This window comes from Podarcis cretensis (assembly GCF_951804945.1).
Source record: "Podarcis cretensis genome assembly, chromosome: 16".
Classification (NCBI taxonomy): domain Eukaryota; kingdom Metazoa; phylum Chordata; class Lepidosauria; order Squamata; family Lacertidae; genus Podarcis; species Podarcis cretensis.
Genome location: NC_137186.1, coordinates 18214098 through 18234731, shown reverse-complemented (window position 1 = coordinate 18234731; position 20634 = coordinate 18214098). Strand labels below are relative to the sequence as shown.

At 46.4% G+C, this 20634-nt stretch overlaps 2 protein-coding genes and 1 long non-coding RNA gene across 4 annotated transcripts; 1 reads left to right on the top strand and 2 right to left on the bottom strand.

The window, feature by feature from the left end:
- The first annotated feature begins 5375 nt into the window (after positions 1 to 5375).
- LOC307205014 (uncharacterized protein) lies at positions 5376 to 9953 on the top strand. Its single transcript, XM_079957284.1, has 3 exons — positions 5376 to 5699; positions 7231 to 7341; positions 9307 to 9953. The coding sequence occupies exons 1-3, from the start codon at positions 5415 to 5417 to the stop codon at positions 9460 to 9462; spliced, it is 552 nt and encodes a 183-aa protein (XP_079813410.1). The 5' UTR covers positions 5376 to 5414; the 3' UTR covers positions 9463 to 9953.
- Positions 9954 to 11274: 1321 nt separating this feature from the next.
- TMEM179B (transmembrane protein 179B) lies at positions 11275 to 20617 on the bottom strand. Of its 2 annotated transcripts, none has more exons than XM_079957224.1 (5): positions 20460 to 20617; positions 14678 to 14868; positions 14446 to 14580; positions 12663 to 12741; positions 11275 to 12035 (listed from the first exon to the last, which is right to left on the bottom strand). In XM_079957224.1, the coding sequence occupies exons 1-5, from the start codon at positions 20556 to 20558 to the stop codon at positions 11871 to 11873; spliced, it is 669 nt and encodes a 222-aa protein (XP_079813350.1). In that variant the 5' UTR covers positions 20559 to 20617; the 3' UTR covers positions 11275 to 11870. The 2 variants fall into 2 exon arrangements, with proteins under 2 accessions (XP_079813350.1, XP_079813351.1); XM_079957225.1 differs by having other exon boundaries at positions 14681 to 14868.
- LOC307205149 lies at positions 14875 to 19093 on the bottom strand. The gene is made up of 3 exons (XR_013833915.1): positions 17800 to 19093; positions 16852 to 17554; positions 14875 to 15882 (listed from the first exon to the last, which is right to left on the bottom strand). It is a non-coding gene; the product is annotated as an uncharacterized lncRNA (long non-coding RNA).
- Positions 20618 to 20634: the final 17 nt, after the last annotated feature.

Sequence of the window (20634 nt, the reverse complement as noted above, 5' to 3'; positions counted from 1 at the left end):
TGCCATCCTGGCCTTCAAAGAAACTTAGGAGCAACAGGAATTAAAGAATTACAGAGCTGGAAGGGATCCCAAGGGTCATCTAGTCTGACCCCTGCAGTGCAGGAATCTCAAAACACAGTCCCCCCATCCAATTTGAAACCATATGAGACCCTGCACCAACCTATTAGTATGTATTTCATTAAATCTATACACAGGCTGATAGTTGTTGCTTTTCAAACCAACCCCCAAAACAGTTTACAAATATATAAAACCATAAAATTATCAGTAAGAAACATCAACAACAATAGTTTAAGTCTTTCTAAAACCAGCAATAGACTAAAAACAGATCAAAACTCACACCAACTTTCTAAACATCTGGATAGGGTTGTGCTCGTAACACTAGAAGTCATGGACATCGGATGTGGCTGAAGGTTGGAAGATTCAGGACAGATAAATGAAAATTCTTCTTCACTCAGCACATTGTTAAACTGTGGAACTCCCTCCCACAGGAGACAGCCACCAACTTGGATGGCTTTAAAAGAGGACTGGGCAAATTCACGGAGGAGAGGACAATCAAGTTTAGTGTTGATTTTAATTATTTTTGCATGTTTTAAGTACTGTACTGTAGTTGTTTTCACGGATAATTTCTGTTGTTGCATTATTTTTGTAAACCACATTGAAATTTGGGGGAGGGTGTCACAGTCAAATGGTATATACATTTTATTACCAGTAAATAAATAAAGTTATTGGGCCATTTCCCCTGATATGAAGGAAGTCTGGGTGGCCTAGTTGAGAGAGAATGAGAATTGGGGGGTTACTCGTCAGATCCAGTTAGCAGCAGAGGGTAGCATCAGGCGCTGTTGTTTCTCCTGATTTTAAGACGTTTATCTGTAAAAAAGAACAGCCACCATGTGAGAACAAACACGGAAATTTGATAACAGGTTAATAACAGTTTCTAATCTGATCTGGCCAGTTGCAAAAGGTCAGGTTGGAAACAAGAGCCTCCCTTGACTCTGGGCGATTGTGGCATTGGGAGGTGGAGATGGGTGTCACCTGATTTTTATTTGATGCACAGCTTCTGCGACAGGCGAACAATGCATCCATTACAAGTCCTCTTCCTGAATTATGCACTCTGGTAGTCAGGGGGCAATGACAACACTTGGAGGTTGCTTCCGCACGACTTAAGAAACTGAATTGTCCGGAAGTTGTGTTTACCTGAGCTCAAATTCTCTCCGTGACAACGGGTGCTTTCACAGATTTGATATTGCCTTTTGGAAAGAGAGGACTATAGTGTTTGGCCATACTTGTAATGATTTACAGACACACTTGGTGGAGGTTCAACTAGAACTGTCCCAGAATCCAATGCTCCTGCGTGTGGGGTCCAGGGAAGATACTGGTGGCTTTTTCTAGGGTCCTAAAACTCAGAATTGCAGAGTTGGAAGGGAGAAATTGCTCAGCCCTCACCAGTGTATTCAGTGCTATTCTTCTAGAAAAAAGAGGTGCCGGAACTCACCATGAACACCTCCCTTGTTCTCTCAGAATAGCAATGACGCCCACCTGAGAGGTGCTGGGACTGAGTTCCAGTGAGTTCCTGCTGGGGGAAAAGGCCCTGGGTGGATTCTTCCTTTGACACAGAGACTCAGCATCACCAGCAAGGAGCAAGAAGAATCACTGCTAGCTCAGACCTCATCAGAGTGTATGCAAAGTTATTGTTGTTGTTTAGTCCTTTAGTAATGTCCAATTCTTCGTGACCCCATGGACCAGAGCACTCCTGTCTTCCACTGCCTCCCACATTTTGGTCAAACTCATGCTGGTAGCTTCGAGAACACTGTCCATCTGTCGTCCCCTTCTCCTTGTGCCCTCCATTTTTCCCAACATCAGGGTCTTTTCCAGGGAGTCTTCTCTTCTCATGAGGTGGCCAAAGTATTGGAGCCTCAGCTTCAGGATCTGTCCTTCCAGTGAGCACTCAGGGCTGATTTCCTTAAGAATGGAGAGGTTTGATCTTCTTGCAGTCCATGGGACTCTCAAGAGTCTCCTCCAGAACCATAATTCAAAAGCATCACTTCTTCGGCAATCAGCCTTCTTTATGGTCCAGCTTTCACTTCCATACATCACTACTGGGAAAACCATGGCTTTAACTATATGCAAAGTTAGGAATTAATAAATAATAATAATAATAATAATTTGCCCTATTGTACATCACTTCACACTTACACTGAACCACATTTGACATTTAATACCCAGTTAAGAGAGAACCTTTTGGAGTTTAGAGAGTGCACTTGTGCACAGGTCTGCTTGCAGAATTCTACAGGCATCTGGTCAGCTACAGTGAGACCAGGATGCCAGACTAGATAGGCCAAGGGCCTGATCCAGGATGCTCATCTTATGTTCTTATGAATTCCTTTCATTTTTACTGTCCACAAATAATTCTCAGTACCCTTAACATACTACAGTTCCCAGGATTTGGGGGGGCGGAGGGGAACCATGACAGTTTAAAGCAGTTTTGTGCTGCTTTAAATGCACAGAGCTGATGGGGTCTCATCACCTAAGCATATCAAGTCAAAATAATTTATGGGGAAACTCTAAAACGGGGACATGTTTACTTCTGATACCCAAGACGTATGTTGTGCACTTTACCTCATGACAGCAGCCAGCACAGCACAAGTCAAGCCATCAACGGGAGTTCTGTACGCAGTCCATTTACACACCTGGATCACTCGGGATTGATGTGCTTCCAGTCACAGCCAAGAATGTCTCTCCCTGCGTGCAAAGGACACGCTTCATTTACTTGATTCAAAGAAACGCTGTTGTTCCGGCGTGTTTATAAAAGTTCGCTTTGGCGGGTTGAATTTTGACAGCATAAAAGCCTGCTGTATGGACAGCTCCGGGTTTAAATGTCAATTCTGTAATGTCTTGCAGAGTTACTGGGGACAGACATTACTTTCGCCCTGTCACCACAGCCTTGGGAAGGGTTAAGTTGCTTGCCCATGGAGCACTTTGAAGAACACAAGAAGAGCCAGCAGGATCAGACCCACGGCCTATCTAGTCCAGCATCCTGTTCTCACAGTGGCCAACCAGATGCCTGTGGGACACCTGTGAGCAGGACACAAGAGCCCTCGCCCTCCTGTGATTTCCAGCCGTTGGTATTCAGAAGCGTGGCTCCCTCCAAATTTGGAGGCCGAGCATAGCACTGTGTCTGTGCCTTTGACAGCCCTCTCCTCCATGAATTTGTCCAATCCTCTTTTAAAGCCATCCAAGTTGGTGGCCACCTCTGCCTCCTGTGGGAGGGAGTTTTATTGTTTAACTAAGTGCTACCTGAAAAAGTCCAACATGAAGCTTCACTGATTGTCCCCGACTTCCAGTGTTATGAGAGGTGGGAGATTTTAGTCAGTCTATCAGCTTTCATTGTGCAATGCATAATTTTATAAACTTCAATCATGTCACCTCTTACTCGTCTTTTCTATAAATTAAAAAATACCAATTGCTGCAACATTTCCTCATGGGGAGTCTCTCCATTCCCCTTTTCCAATTTTCTGTAAATACATATTGTCTTAATATCGACTGATGTTTCACTGGTGTACGACACCCAGATATTTTACGATATGGCAGTACTGACATAGTTTTATAAATAAATAAAGTAAGCAAATACTGTAATCCGCCCTTGATGGCCAGCCATGCTGGTGTGGGAGGAAATTACCCGGTACTTTGTTTGGTTAAAAAAGAAAAGGAAAAGGAAAAAAATACCTTTTCTATAAGCATGGAATATATTTTCTCTTCTTCTAAAAAATACTAGTAACCATAAGAGCTATGTTCTGCTAATACCGTATTTTTCGCCCCATAGGACGCACCGGCCCATAGGACACACCTAGTTTTTTGGGGGGGAAATAAAGGAAAAAATTTTTATTTCCCCCCCAGGTGCGCTGCGCTAAGCCCGAAGCTTGGGGCGCGCGGAGCTCAGTGCGCCCCAAGCTTCTGGGTGCCGGCAAGGTCTCCGCTAGCCGTGGGAGAGCTGCGCGGCTCTCCCAGGGCTAGCGGAGCGCTGCGCTAATCCCAAAGCTTGGGGCGAGCGGAGCTCAGCGCGCCCCAAGCTTCTGGGTGCCGGCAAGGTCTCCGCTAGCCTTGGGAGAGCTGGGTCTCCCACGGCTAGTGGATAGCTTCCTGAAGCCTGGAGAGCTAGAGGGGTCGGTGCACACCGACCCCCCTCGCTCTCCACGCTTCAGGGAAAGCCTGCATTCGCCCCATAGGACGCACACACATTTCCCCTTCATTTTTGGAGGGGAAAGAGTGCGTCTTATAGGGCGAAAAATACGGTACTTATTTTAGGTTCCCAGCTGTTGTTGACTACAGCTCCCATCATCCCTGACCATTGGTCCTGCTAGCTAGGGATGATGGGAGTTGTAGACCAACAGCAGCCAGGGGCCCAAGTTTGAGAAAATACAGTTGCTGTGCTGTTCCCCAACTGCCAAGAAAGTATCACAATGGTTTGCAAAAAGAGAAAGCCCAATCTGTTCTTGTTAAGAGGAGACGGGGCCAGTCCTCCCAAGAAGCAGATTGAAGCAGTTGACATGGGTGGCAGATTCCCACAGAGTGGGGCCCCCACAGGTGCCATGCCTGCCCCCACAACCCTGCTAAGCCAGGCTTTGGCAGTGGGGTGATAGGGGATTGCCATCTTCCCATTTCACCACCTAAGGTCAAATGGGAAGGTACCACCCTGTGTGCCCTCCCATTGCCACCCCTCCCTCATTTACCAGGATTTTGGGGAGCTTGAGCACAAGATCTCATTGGGCTCCCATGAGATTTTGTGGGGCTCTCATGAGATCTTGCCAGAACTCGGAATTTGCCATGGTTGCTTCTCCTCACTTCTCTAGCAGTGGTGGAATAGGGACATCTCTTGGATTCCCACCACCTGAGGCGATTGCCTCAGTCTGCCTTATGGACCGGCCAGCTGAGGCTGCCCCTGAGAGGAGAGCATGCAAATTTGCAAGCATTTTTTTTTATTATTGAAAGAAATCTAAGACACCTGGCCAACCTGACAAATGCACTCAGGCCACCTTCTGTGATAAGAGTGCCTCAGTCACATGAATGGACTTTCCCTGCCAACGTCTTTGCATTCTGAGGAGGTTGTGCCAGAAAAGACAAAGACACACACACACACACACACTGCCCATAGTTCCCTTCTCAAGATGGGCTGAGCTTCTGGCATTTGAGCAACCCATTTAAAAAAACAAAAAACTAAATACGTGGCAACCATTGCACCATCTTACCCTTTCAGCCTGAAACAGAAAACAAAATGGCGCCCTGGCAATGGAGGTGGGCGTGGCCTTTGTCTCCATTTCCCATTGAAGCGCTCTTTCTCCAGGGCGGGGCTTTGCTCCTTATATCTGTGCCTGGCATAACAACCAGACACAGTCTGGATCCCAGCTGTTCCAAAGACCATGTCTGTCTCCTGGGTGTGTTTCCTTTTGCCACTGGCTTTTGTGCTGGCCTGGGGAGAACCACCCCAAGGGGAAGAGCAACAGTTTAGACGTCCACCACCCCCTCCAAGCCGCGAACAAATTGCAGCAGCCCTGCAGGCAAGCCATGGCGTTTGGGCAAGGCAACGCAAGGCGATGCAAGACCAGGCTGTCAAAGCTCACGAAATGTTCGTGGAGCACTTGAACAAGAAGCACAACAGCAAGTACCAGAAAGCGCCAGGAGAGGTGACCCACATTATGGTGGAGGTAAGACTGGAAGTGGTGCCAGACAGCATTTGTGGTGTATTGGTTAGAGCAGGGTTTCCCAAACTTGGGTCTCCAGCTGTTTTGGGACTACAACTCCCATCATCCCTTGCTAGCAGAACCAGTGGTCAGGGATGATGGGAACAGCTGGAGACCAAAGATTGGGAACCCCTGGGCTAGAGTGTTGGACTGGGACCTGGGAGACCAGGGTTCAAACCACCACTCGACCATGAAACTCACTGAGTGTGACCTTGGGTAGACGCTGCCCCTCAAACTTACCTGCCTCAGAGGGTCACTGTGGGTATAAAACAGGGAGGAGAATGTACGTCACCTAGAGCATCTTTGAGAAAAAGATGGGATAAATAATAATGCTGGCTAACCCTGGGTCACCAGGGCAAGATGAGCAGAGCTGTAATCATACTTTTTCCTGCACCCCAAAATCCAAATCTGAATCCCATCACTCCCATGGTGTCGTCCCCTGCCCCCTATGGAGTATATTCATAAATATCCCATCATTCAGAGACTCCCTAGTCTTTTCTATCTCCTCCGGTACAGCTGTGGGCAGCCAGGCCATATTCACACCATACATTGAAAGCGCTATGATGCCACTTCAAACTGTCCTGGCTACCCTCAAAGAATTCTGGGAGGTGTAGTGTGTTCTGAGTGCTGAGAGTCCGTGGTGTAGCATGGGTTGCCAGCACCCAGGGCAGGGCAAGTGTAGCACACCCCCCCCCCGCAGTGGACTGGGCAGGTGGGATGGGGGGACATGCAGATGAAGGAGCACGTGGGGGGTGAACAGAGCCTGCCTCCCGCAGGCTTCTTGCCCACTGCCTCCATCCACCTGCCCACTAGAGCAACCCGCCTGCCGCCACGCCACACCACAGCGGCCAAGGAGGTATAATTCCCAGATTGGCTTGACAACCAATCCCTCTTTGCAGGGAACTCTGGGAATTGTAGCTGTGTGAGGGGAATAGGGGAATGCCTAACAACTCTCAGCACCCTTAACAAATTACAGCTCCTGTAATTTTTTGGGAAAAGCCACAACTGTGGTATCACAGTGCTTTAAATGTATGTGGTGAATGTGGGCTTAGCAATGCAAGAGCTGTCATTATTTAGCAGCTAACTGAACTCAGCTTCGTTTCCTAGAGCTCCAATCTGCTCCATCCCAGATGGGATGGGATTTGCTGGCCATAGTGATGTTTGGGACTGGGGCCATTATTATTATTATTATTATTATTATTATTATTATTATTATTATTATTTATATACCGCCCCATACCCGCGCTTGAACCTGTGGCCCTGAGACTAAGAGCCGCATGCTCTACTGACTGAGCTATTCAGCTCTATTACGGTAAATGGTTCAAACTGCAGGCATTTTTACTCAACTACCCAACTGTGCCAACTTCTGTAGCTTCTTCCCACCTTTACACCCTTTACACCTTTACACGATGCAGAACACACAGACACAGCCTTGGTGAGGATGGGAGGCATAGGAGCAAGGCCACTTAAGAATTTGCTTGATTTCTCCCTCCAGAACACGATGGGACGCATTTACCACATGAATTCAGTGTTGGTGAAGGCCGAATGCAGCAAGGACCAGGCGGAGGGGGACGCTGAGATCTGTGAAATCCCACTAGATGCCAAGGTGAGGAAGAGGCCTCTTATTACAAGATTTTAAAATGGGTCTGATGAAGATAAGGGACTGGGTCGCGGGGCTGTAGCTGCCTTTTACAGGGCCTTCCCGGTGGCTGCTCCCAGACTTTAGAACTCCCTCCCTAGAGAAGCCAGAATGTCTCCCTCCTTGTCCTTCCGCTGGCAGGCAAAGACTGTTTTGTTCTGACAAGCCTCTGTGTTTCTTTGTTTGTTTGATTGTTTGCTTGTTTGTTTAAAAAGGAAAAGGCCTTTAATGGTGCTGTGATGTTTTTCGTGTCTGTATTTTAACTAATTTGTTTTTAATATTGTTTTAATTCTGTTAGAGCTTAATTACCGTATTTTTTGCTCTGTAAGATTCACTTTTTCCCTCCTAAAAAGTAAGGGGAAATGTGTGTGCATCTTATGGAGCGAATGCAGGCTGCGCACCTATCCCAGAAGCCAGAACAGCAAGAGGGATTGCTGCTTTCACTGTGCAGTGATCCCTCTTGCTGTTCTGGCTTCTGAGATTCAGATTTTTTTTCTTCTTGTTTTCCTTCTCCAAAAACTAGGTGTCTTGTGGTCTGGTGCGCCTTATAGAGCAAAAAATACGGTACTTTGTAACAGCTACCTTCAACAACAACAGCAGATGCCGGTATATGGCATAGTTGAACTGGGAAGACCTTGGGACTCACTCACTGGCAGCCCTGTGAGGTTGGATTGTTCCTGCTGCCTTTAGGCCTGATCCACACACTGTTGGTCTGAGGCCAACACTTCTGATTCATTACTGGTGGGAAGCCCCTTCACACTCCGAAATGTGCTGTGTGTTTGTAAGCACACACTCATGTCTCTGCTACAATGGGATGGGGGGGGGGAACACACACATTTTTTTGACCCAAGGGCCACACTTCCTAGTGGGCAACCTTCCAGGGGCCGCATTCCAGTGTTGGATAGGGCAGGGAGCAAATGTAGGCAGAAGGTGCAATTTCAACCATGCAAATGTCATGGCGTGTCAACACAAGTCTGACTCAGAATAGGCCCACTGAGCTTAAGGGACATGACTATGGCAAACTTGGGTTCATTCATATGAATGGGTCCTACTCTGAGTAGGACTTAGCTGAGCTCTGTTCAACGGCACAGTAAATGGTGGGTGGGTGGGTTCCTCTCCTCCGCTGGAGGTACTAGTAAACTCTGTAGTTCAGGGATGGCAAACTGGTGGCCCTCCAGAAGTTGGAGTCCACCAATATATGGAGGGTGGACTAGAAGATCTCTCAGGTTCCTCACAATGCTCTGATCCTACCAGAGTTAGCGAAGGCCCATTCACACCATACGTGCAAAGCACTTTAAACAGTCATGGCTCCACCCAAAGCATTCTGGGAGTTGTAGGCTGTTAAAGGTTCTGAAAGTTGTTAGGAGGCTCCCCTATTCCACCTCACAGAGCTACAATTCCCAGAGCTACCAGGGAAGAGGTACTGGATCATGAAACCACTCTGGGAATTGCAGCTGTGGTGGTGAGTAGGGGAGTCTCCTAATAAACTCTCAGCAGCACCCTTAAACTACAGTTCCCAGGATTCTTTTTTGGGAGGGAGGAACCATGACTGTTTAAAGTGGTATTGTAGCGCTTTAAACACACGGTGTCAACGGCTCCTGTGCTGTACGAAGCTGTATTGGCTGCCTATTCTGATGGGCTGCCTGTTCTCCAGAGGTTCTAGCAGCAGTGGTAAGACTTTGGGCTCTCAAATTTCATTGGCGCCTTGTGTGACGCTAAAATTCTGCGGCCCCCAAACTCTTGTGCTACATTCTACAGCATGGTTGTGTTGCCACCTGCAGCGTGGAAGAACCAGTCACTCTACCTTAAAACCACCTCTGCTGGCAAGGCTCTTAACCCGATCTGGAGATGCGCCATGGAGCATGCCAAGAAGTTTGCAATCATGCAAAAACATTTGCAATTAAATTTCCCCCCTTCCTTTCATGCTTGCAGAAATGGGAGTGCAAGGGTGAAGTCGTTCAGCTTTACGGCATCGACATACCTTACATCCACGATGAGGACTGCACAGAGTACCAAGGCCCCGCAGTCCTCCTGAAGTCTTCTAGTGCCACCCCAAGTGAGGAAGAGGAAGGCACTCCATATGTTTGATGAGCAACCTTCGAAGAAGGAATCAGATCTCTCTCTCTTTTTCTTTTTGTCCAGGGCTCTGTAATGAAGCAGATCTAGACCAGCCTTTACCAAACCGGTGGCCCTCCCAGATGCTTCGGACTACAACTCCCATCAGCCAGCCCCTGCCAGCACAGCTGATGGGAATTGTAGTCCGAAATTTCTGGAGGGCCCTAGGTTGGAGAAGGCTGCTTACTGACCCTCACATGTCCACATTACAGATTTAAACCAGTCTTGCTTCCCCACCAAGGAACTGTGGTATTCCAGGAATTCACAAAATTCCCTGGGGATCTACCAGAAAATCCCTGGCAGATACTGATTTCAGCAGAAGGCAGAAGCATCCACAAGTTATACCTTTTCACCTGTAAACACCAGTGTCAAAAAAACAACAACACAAAAAAACTTACTTTATCTCTTTGGTTTTGAACTTGCTTAATGTAGAAAATAAAGCTTAGCTCAACATGCAACCAAAATTTGGGCTGATTATTATTTATTTGCTTCATAAAAGGTATATAGTTTGATTGTTGTTTTAACTCTCCAAAAAAGGAATAATAATATTTTTTTAAAATTGGTAAAAAATTAATTTTAAAAAATTAAAATCAGTAATGAATGAAGAACATTCACTAACCTTCCACATATCTGAATAGGCTTGCCAAAACAAAACAAAATCTTACTCAAGCCCCTTTGTTCTCTTTGCACAGCCCTGCTTTGCTGGCTTTCTCTCCCAAGCTTGTCATTAGCCTGAGGATCCACCTTGATCTACCCACCTGGAGGCTAGCCACCTTTTTAAAAAGCCTTTGTCTACCTGCTTCATATGGACATCACTGGCTCCTCCTATCAGCTACACGTTAACCCTTATCAGCCGCAAACGTGCAGACAAGATCGATACACATCAAACTAGATATGCATTCCCATAGTTGACTTGCAGTACGTTCCATGTGTGTGTGTGGTTGTTCTTAAAGCTAAAACAGCGTATATTCAACCCCCGAACCACGTCTGCACAACCATCCCTACCTTTCCAAAGCTGGTGCACCAGGTGTGTCTTGCTTGCTGGACTCTGGAAGACTCTTGTGTGGGCTCTGGGTAGCTCTCACAAGATCTCACAGTAGCTTCCCAGAGCTCGGTAAGCCAGTCTGAGAGCTTTTAAGCTCTTCACCATGAATGTGTTTAATTTGTGCAATTTCAGCCTGCCAGCCACCAAGGGTGTAAAGCTGCAATTAAATGTATGCAAGTTGCGAGTTGACTGTATAATGCTCAAACGTCCGCAAAAACAAGGCCCAGTCCCTTTGCAGGAAACATGCCTCTTCTTAGGAGGTGCCCAGGCCAGATGCCTGGAGTGTGACTCGGATGTGAGTTATTGGGACCCAGAGCTACAATGCTGAATGGAGCTCAGCGCTGGCAGTAGGTGAGGGTTCCCTGACCTTTTCTTAGTCCACACAGGTATGAAAATTTGGCTCTTACAGAGACACAGCCTACCTTTCATCCTTTCAGTGGTATAGCATCTGCTTTTACATGCAAAGGTCCAAGTTCAATCCTGGGCATGTCCAGGAAGGACTGGGGGAAAACTCAGTCTGAAACCCTGAGAGCTGCTGCCAGTCAGTGTAGACAATACTGAGCTAATGAACCCATGGTCTCACGAAGCACAAGAAGATTCCTACCTTCCTACATTGTCCTGTAGCAGAGACTGACCATTTTCAAGAGGGGCTGAGAATGGGTAGGGGGGAAGTTAGAGGGTGCTGTTAATATGGAAAAGAGACAGATTCCATGGCCCTTCAGGTGCTTGTCCATCTGAAGGTCTTTTAAAAATATATTTTATTGGTTTTTTGTGAGAAAACAATAGAAACAGGCAAGTTGTCCCTCACCGCACTGCAGAAGAACAAGCCGTTGGAAAGCTTTTGAGGTTATCCCAAGTAGGAGAAATTACTGAGTCCAAATGACTACAGAAGTCACTTCAGATAGTGTTCTGCAGCTTCAGGAAGGCAGACGAAAGGTGAGGATCTTGGAGACATTCCTGAACGTACTCCACAAGTCGACTCCAGGTAGCAAGCAAGTCAAAAGACTTTGCCTTTCCTTTGGCCAATTCTATCTCAAATGTCAATTTTTCCACCTTGGAAATGCAAACGTCTGCAGAGCCATTGCTCAAAAAGTTAAGCTGCTGGCCACCTTCCAGGTTCTTGCGATTCTGCAATTTCTAGTCAAGCAGCCAAGTAATGTGAAGGAGTCCATTAGAAGTTAACAGGTGGTTCTTCAGAAAGGTTTGCTGTCCAGGCACAATAAGGGAGAGAGACCCCCCTCTTCTATGAAGCTCATGGGAAAGAGAAGGCAAAAGTGGGGTGTCCCGGAGCTGCTCCCTAGACAGCAGCAGTGATGATAATGGTGGCGATACCCCTTCATGAAGGCCCACGTGGTCCATCCCCAATGATAGGCGCTGTCTCGTCGTCAGTCCACGTGAGGCCGCTGCTCTGAGGGGGCTGGAATGGGAATTTGCCGACACTCTCCAAGTACAGCAGCAACGCTGTCAAACACCAGAAGAAGAAGTTCACCCAGGCAGCCGCCTTGAAGTTGGGAAAGGAGAAGAAGGGGCAGAGTCAGAATGAAAACCAGTTTTGTGCAATCGGGTGCCCTCTAGATGTTTTGGATTTTGACAGCTGTATTGAGCCGTGGGCTGTATAGACAGGAGTTGCATTCCAAAACATTGGGAGGGCACTAGGTTGGGAAAGGCAGCTGTAAATTTTTAATTTCTTCTAGTTCACCACTGTAGGAAAAAACTATCAGTAAAAACGGTTAAAAACATTAATAAGCTAAAAACAGATTAAGACACGCACGAACATTCTAGATCTCTGGGTAGGCTTCTCTAAACCAAAATGTTTTTAGCAGGTGCAGAAAAGGATACAGTGAAGGTGCCTGCCTGCTGTCAAGTGGCAAGGAGTTCCAAAGTGTAGGTGCCACCACACTAAAAGATAAGATGCAGGATGGGTATTGTGTGGCATCTACAACAGTGCATGAAGTAAACACATGTGCAAGAATTTGGGTTATGCTGCCAGAACATGGACAAATATTAAGTGCAGTTAAGACTAGATTTCTGTATGTGGTGAACATTTTTTACCCCTTTGCCGAGGAGAAGCTGAGGAACAGCAACAAACAGCTTTGATTCAACAGTCTGCCATTTAAGGACCACTCACCTCTGCAGTGTAGAGGTTGTCATAGAACCTTGCGGCACGATAGGGCTGGACCCAAGGGCGGTGCTGAGCTTCTTGACAACTGCAAGGCGGGAAACAAGGAGAGACAAGCCAGAGCAGTTAACTCACTGTAGCCGAAAGGTGTCACTCAAGTGAAAACAGATGCCCAGGAAACTGTTGAGGACCCAGTCAGATTAATGGTCCATCTACCTCAGTGCGGTCTACACTGACTGGCAGCAGCCCTCCAGGGTTCCAGGCAGGGGGCATTGCCAGTCTTACCTGGAGATGTTGCCAGGGATTCAACATGGGTTCCCCACAAAATAGAACAAGGTTCTATTTTTGTGTGTGCCATATATGAAAAATAATTTTTATATCTGAAGTATTCTATAATAACATGTATACAATGCATTACTTACCTATGCATATTTATCCATATAATCTAGAATAACAATGGGAACATCTATCTAAAAGCATAGAAATATGATGCAAACTCCCTGTATCTACTGCTATACTATATTCATATAATACTAATATACAGCAAACAATCTCATACACACACACATTATTTATATAATACTAAGAGACGCAGGTGGCACTGTGGGTTAAACCACTTGCTGATCAGAAGGTCAGTGGTTCGAATCCCCGCGACGGGGTGAGCTCCCATTGCTTGGTCCCTGCTTCTGCCAACCTAGCAGTTCGAAAGCACGTCAAAGTACAAGTAGATAAATATGTACCACTCTGGCGGGAAGGTAAACGGCGTTTCCGTGCGCTGCTCTGGTTCTCCAGAAGTGGCTTAGTCATGATGGCCACATGACCCAGAAACTGTACGCCAGTTCCCTCGGCCAATAAAGCGAGATGAGCGCTGCAACCCCAGAGTCGGTCACGACTGGACCTAATGGTCAGGGGTCCCTTTACCTTTAAGGCAGTAAATAATATCTCATATGTGTGCGTGTTACACATTTAAATAGGAACCTGCTTTCTGAACTTGGTCCCTCTAGCTCAGTATTGTCTACACAGATTGGCAGAGGCTCTCCAGAGTTTCAGACTGGAATCTCTCCTACTCCTACCGGGTGATCCCAGGGATTGAATGTGGCACCTTATGCATTCAAAGCAGATGCTCTACCACTGAGCTACGGCCTGTCATGCAAATTACACCCCCACCCAGCATCCTGTATTCCCTGAGGACAGGATTTTAGAGGTTTAGCAGACAAGCCACATCCAGACCTACGTTTATCTTGGAGGGTGCCTCCTTAAACCACTTGCTAGCACGCAGACACGTGGTACTCTGATATAATTTACCCCAAAGCTTCTGAGCTAGACTATCAGCTGATGAAAATTAGAGCTTGTATAACTTAAGCTATCAAGGCAAAAAGGCCTTGTGAAATCTCAGCTGCTTTCCAATTAAATATATGTTTCACTAAAGAACTAACCAAGAGAGAATTAACCAAAGACTTCCAGTTGTTGAGCCCAAAGCCAAGAGGGGGAAAAAGAGGGGGGGGGGAGACTTCTGAGAGAAACAAATATACAGAGCCATCAATACACGGACCACATTAATATGATACATTTAATGTGCTATGGTGCCACTTAAAACAGTCATGACTTCCCACCAAAGGATCCTGGGCCACTCACTGCTCTCAGCCTCATCTACCTCACAGGCTGGCAGGATTAAACAAGGAGCGGGAGGAACCAGGCCCACCATTTTGAGCTTCTCTGAGGAAAAGGTGAGCTATAAAGGCAACCAACCAACCAATCCAAGCGAGGACTGAGCATCTTTTCTGGCACTTACCTTGGTGCAGCCGCAGAAGTATGAATGGACCCACAGAGAGCATCCATGCCGACCCGAAGGATGCAGGCCGAGATGAGCAAGAAGAAGAGGACCACAGCTGAGATAACCAAGAACGCCTTGACCCACACGTCCCCTCTGTGGGAGAGAGACAGAGGACAGGGGCTGTCAAGAATAAGCTAAACCCAACCCAACTGGAAACCTCCCCTTTTCGCTCCCCGCCTTCGTGACTCACGACCGTCTCTCGCTGTCACCGAAGCAGGAAATGTAGACGCTGCGGAGAAGAGCCACGAAGGAGGAAATGGCGGCCAGGAGGGAGACGGCCGAGACGAAGTAGCAAAGCGAGACATGGCTGGAAGTGCTTAAGCTCAGAGTCCCGTTGTAGCGCACAGACCCATACAGGATGCACTGGCCACCGAACTCCCCCTGGAAGGAAGGAAGAGAGGGATAAAGTGAGAAAGGATGGGGATTCCTCCTAAAAGTCAACACCAAGGGAGCCACCACTGAGAAGGCCCTGTCACAGATCCATGTCAACCAAGCGGCCACCACAGGTGACACCGACAATACCCCTTCTCCTGCCCACTGTACGGTCTGAGATGGCTGACAATGGGGATGGTACTCTTTTAGCTATTTGGGTCCTCAGCCTATTGCACAAAGGCAAACTTTACATCCACAGCCCTGCCCACTTTTACTTTCAGCCCTGCCCACCACTGGCACCTGCCGCACCACCTGAAGGGGCATGTGCCCCTTGGGCTGAAAGGGCTCCCCAATCTTGCCCTAGACAGTACAGGCATCACCGCCGCCCCTTATGTGGGGTGGGTGGGTTACGTCCTGCCCCCCCACATAAGTGAAAAGTGGGGAGCACCCTCTAAACACCCTTAAATGCCTTCTCTACTGCACTCCCTGCAATCCAGACCAAAAAATACTGTATCCAAAAATATCCACAGCTAGAATGGAAGCTCTGGAGCCAGCGGGAAGTCTAGGAATCATGGAAAAGTGGCGGCTGTAGCTGTGCAACCCCATGTGTAGACTGTTGGGGGGGGCGCTGAGCAGCCTAGAAAGCCCCACTGCACCTCCTGTCCCTCTGGACTCACAAAAGCCTCTTCTGATGCCACGGAGACTCTCCAACTCTCTCCCACCATTTCCAGGTTTGAATCTATTTACTTATTTATTTCCCGGTGCCGCACTTAAAGGCTGTCACGTGTGAGTCGATGCCTGTAGCATATGCAGGCAGAAGAGAAATAAACCCACAGTGACCACTTCTTCTGTCGCTTCCTTAATGTGGATGGCAAGTTCCTTGGGCTTGTTCTCTCAGAAATTGCAGAAAGCCACGTACTTCCAAGAAAAACGATTAAAGGCAACTCCCCATTTATGTGGGGGTTACGTTCCGAGGTACCACAGGTTTAAGTGAAATTGCACTGGGAACACCATTGAAAAAGCCTGTAAACAGCCCAACAGGAATATGAGTTTTCGGACTTGACAAATGAACTGGGGAAAAGCCAGATTTGGAAAGAAAATGTTTGGTTTGGCTTGGAAATGGGGGGCTGGATTGACCCCCCTATGCTGGGATGTCAAATATGGCAATGGGCCGTGAGATGTTTGGGATTGTGGGAGCTCTTAACCTTGGAGGGCCTTTGAAATATGCTGTTAAATACCATATGGAATTTAGTGTTGAATATGGATAAGGGGCTAATCTATCGAGAAGGGCTAAAAATATTGTCAAGCTGGAGTTATCACGAGGGAAAATATAGCTACGAATACGAAGAAGAGCTGCGGAAGGGACAAGGAAGAGACTTGAGGGCCTCGGATACAAGGTTGCCAGGTTAATGAGCTAGATCAACGAGACAATAAGGACTGACAAAACCCGGAACCAGGAGGAAGGGACGTTGGATGAAGATTGGACTTGTTTGTATTTCCTTTTCTTACTATTAGAACTGTTTTATAAAATTGATGAACATTAGAAAAATGTTGGAATGAAATCATTTGGCTTTAGTAAAAATGTTTAAAGAATTATGAAAGAATGTTATGGTTATGAGAAGTTGGTATAGACAAGATTTAAGTTTTAAGATTTATCTTATTATAGAAAGACAAGATTAAAATAGTCTAGGGTAATATAATGACAGAATTTTATGAATATGGAAAGGATTTGCTGGGACAATTAAAAACTAGGATACAAAGAAAGGGAGGAGGAGGAGGTCTAAGAAAGAAGGTGACGACAGTTGAGGATTTGGAAATAATGAATTTGTTTTTTCTTTTTTTGTAAATGTTTTTTATTGTCTGTGTTGTATTGTTGAATTTTTTCTTCCTTTTTTATTTTTATTTTTGCATTTTTCTTTGTCTCTATTTTATTTTGTAATATTTTGAAATTTTTAATAAATATCATTTAAAAAAAAGAAAGAAAGAAAAAGCCTGTAAACACCCTCTGGAAACCTTTGAAAACCCCCTTTTTTAAAAAAAAAAAACCCAAATACAGCAAACTCCACCACAATCGCTCCCCGCAAACCTCCACACTCCACACTCCAACTCTCCACAGGCCTCAAATGTTGGTGCAAAGGTTCATGGGGTTGGTAGATGCTGTTTTTGCACAATTTTGACATTTTCACGCTATTTTCACCCCTTTTCGTGCCACTTCCAGGTTCACAGTAATGCACACAGTCTGGTTGGTGGATGCCTTGAACACACACAAATGGGGGGTGGGGTTGCCTGTACTATGCTAGAAAAGGCAGGCAAGAGTGTTGCTTGCTTCCTAGCTCAGCCTGTGAGAAAGGCCATTTGGCCCATGGAAATTTTGACACTTCTTAATTTTTCAGCAACTTGTTTTTATGTATAACGGACTCAAATGTGACATACTCTCTCAGGCAGAAAAGCACTTGCTGTATTTCATTTTAAAAAAACAAAACCCTGTTATGTCTCAATCTCTTTTCGGTGCTTTATTTTGTGTTTGGGTTATTGACAGCCTTATTTTTATTACAGCTAGTGGCCTCAAAGGCTGAAAGTGCTTCAGGGCCCTATGGAACTCCTTGCTACAAGAACCAGAGAGTACTCTGCTTCACGTTTTGAAAATATAATGTTTAGCGTGCATGTGGTTTTTTAAAAAAAGTTACAGTGGTACCTTGGGTTAAGTACTTAATTCGTTCCGGAGGTCTGTTCTTAACCTGAAACTGTTCTTAACCTGAAGCACCACTTTAGCTAATGGGGCCTCCCGCTGCTGCTGCGCCGCCGAGGCACGATTTCTGTTCTCATCCTGAAGCAAAGTTCTTAACCCGAGGTACTATTTCTGGGTTAGCGGAGTCTGTAACCTGAAGCGTATGTAACCTGAAGCGTATGTAACCCGAGGTACCACTGTAATTTCATTACCCCCAGCAACGAATAATGGTGTTGCTTGCGTAATCTGTGTTGAAGCTGTTGATGATGAAAGGAAGCAAGTGTGGTTTAACGGTTACTAGGAGCAGCAGAAACCCAGGCTGAGATCATGAAGCTCCACAGAACAATTCAGAACACTCTTTCTCTCTCTCATTCTCTCTCTCTCCACCTAACCTACCTCACAGGTTTGTGGCGAGGATTAAAGGAGGGGGAACCCCTTGAGGCCTTTGAAATAACACGACATATTAATGCAATAAACAACTTTTGTGGTTGTTCTAATAAAGGACACGTTTTAAAAAATTACTTCACAACTGTTGACTAATATTAGTGTGGCAGCACTAACACTGTGGAACTCCCTGCCTATTGATATCAGGCAGGAACCTTCACTGTATTTTTTCTGGTGCCTGCTGAAGGCATTCTTATTTAGATAAGCCCATCCAGGTGTTTAGAAAATTTTTATTTATTTTATTTATAATTTATTGAATTAAGAACTCAGGGTGGTTCACAACATAAAAATACAGAATAACAAAGCACATAATAAAAAACAGTAAGAAAAACAAAACAATCACCCCCACTACCACAGACATATTTAAGGCACCAGATGAACTTCCCTGGGGAGAGAATTCCACAAGTTTTAATTTGTTTTAGTTTATTCTATTGTGGTCTTAGCTTTCTGTTATGTTTTAAATTGTGGTTGTAAATTTTTTTAATGATCACTTTATTGTTTTATCTTTTTGCAAATCACTTTGAGGTTTTCCCCCTACATCAGGTGGTATCTAAATTTTATGAAAAAAATAAAATAGTCAGGGATCACATGAACAAACCTTTTTTCTTTTTCTTTTTGGACCAAATGTTCAAGCCTATTTATTCAAAAAGAAATAAAAGCCTCCTCTCCCCACAATAAACAAAGCATCATTTAATCAATGCAGGCTTTATGGCAGTATAATTGAACATGAGAAGGAAAAAAGTGTGTTGCAGGGTTTTTATGTTAGAGGTTATTCTTGATGATAATTTTGGTATTTTTAAAACTGCTCTGAGCAAAAAAATAAACAACTGCATCTGCTCCAACCCTCTCCCTGATTGCCTGAGCTCTTTCATCTGTTCCCAGGCAATTTACTCTTAGACTTCTAAACCCCAGGCTGAGAATGTTGCCTCTTCTTTCCTCCAAACCATTGTGCCCAGGGAAAGAGCCAGTGCAACTATAAAGGTAAAGGGACCCCTGACCATTAGGTCCAGTCGTGGCCGACTCTGGGGTTGCGGCGCTCATCTCGCTTCATTGGCCGAGGGAGCCGGCGTACAGCTTCTGGGTCATGTGTCCAGCATAACTAAGCCGCTTCTGGTGAACCAGAGCAGCACACAGAAACGCTGTTTACCTATTTATCTACTTGCACTTTGCCGTGCTTTCGAACTGCTAGGTTGGCAGGAGCTGGGACCGAGCAACGGGGATTCGAACCGCCGACCTTCTGATCGGCAAGTCCTAGGTTCTGTGGTTTAACCCACAGCGCCATCCGTGTCCCCAGTGCAACTATAGGCCATCCCAAAACAAGGGAGTGTTCATCCGCACAGGCCAGTAAGGTGAGTGCCAAGCACATGTGACACAGGCCAGGAAGGCTGTCGGGCGAAAGTGCTCCCGGCGGCAAAAGGATTTGTGCAGGAAGTCAGCCAAACTCTCACTCAGCTGACGAGCATTAATGTGCACGGCTGATGCTCATATGACACAACACCACACTGCCTGCTTTTTAAAAATATGCAAGTTTGGTGCATTATAAATCTTTTGCAACAATCCAAGGTTGGGTCAGTAGCTGTGAGCTCAGATTTCCCCATTTCCCAACGGAAAACCTTTGGAATCATTTTTTTCAGAAGCCTTCGCGGCCTTTCCAGCAAAACAGCAGACTTCCAAAGGTCCTCGGGAGGAATGAAGCCACTTAGGCAAAACCGGTTTCAAGTTGGCATAACTGTTTTGTGTGTAGCTGCCTCTTGTTACAGCAGGGCTGGGTGGTGGAATGAATAGGCAGGCTCATGAGGACTAGAGACTCGACAAGAGTGCACAAATTGTTGTTTTTTAAAAAAACTTTCCAGCTCTGCTGAAACTCTCCACCACCCAAGGTTGCTCAGGGAAGTCTGAATGCAAACTCAGAAAGGCAGTAATAGATGGGTTGGGGATTGCATTTTAATTTTTTTAAAATTAGGTGCATGTGACTCCCTCTGACTTGGAAGCCCTCGTCCTCTCATCCCATGCATACAAAGGTTGGGTGTTCTGCGGTTATAAAAGCACAGTTTTTCTAAAGAGGTTCTGGCACTCAAAAGCCAACACGGAAGAGGAGATGAATTCTAAGCCACCATGTGGAACCTAAATTGCTCTCTGCATTCACTCAGGGGTGCACTTTCTTATTGCTACGTTACAAGCAAAAATGCTGGACACTCTGCACATTGGCAGGCCCAACGACGCAGCTCTGATCGTGCACAGCCACTCCCTCCTCTGCACTCAAGCGAAAGCCCGGCGCCCTCTTCACGTGCTCAGAAGCACTCTCGCGCCACTAAGCGGTGGCTCTTTAACGGGACGAGCGCAAAGCGCAGAACTTTTTTGCCCGGGATGGGATGGGAAAGGGAGACTTTGCGGGTCCGGGATCGCCCTCTCTCTCTGGGGACCTTACCTGGGTAACGGTGAGGGCGGAGGAGCAAATGACTCCGCACAGGAAGGCGGCGGAGTTCAGGGCCAGCTCGACCAGGAGTAGCCCGGACAGCTGCGCCATCTTCCAGCCGACGGTGCTGGGAAGGGGCTGCCCGGCTGCCGGTCTCCGCCCCGTCGGAGGGGAGGAGAGAGGAGGC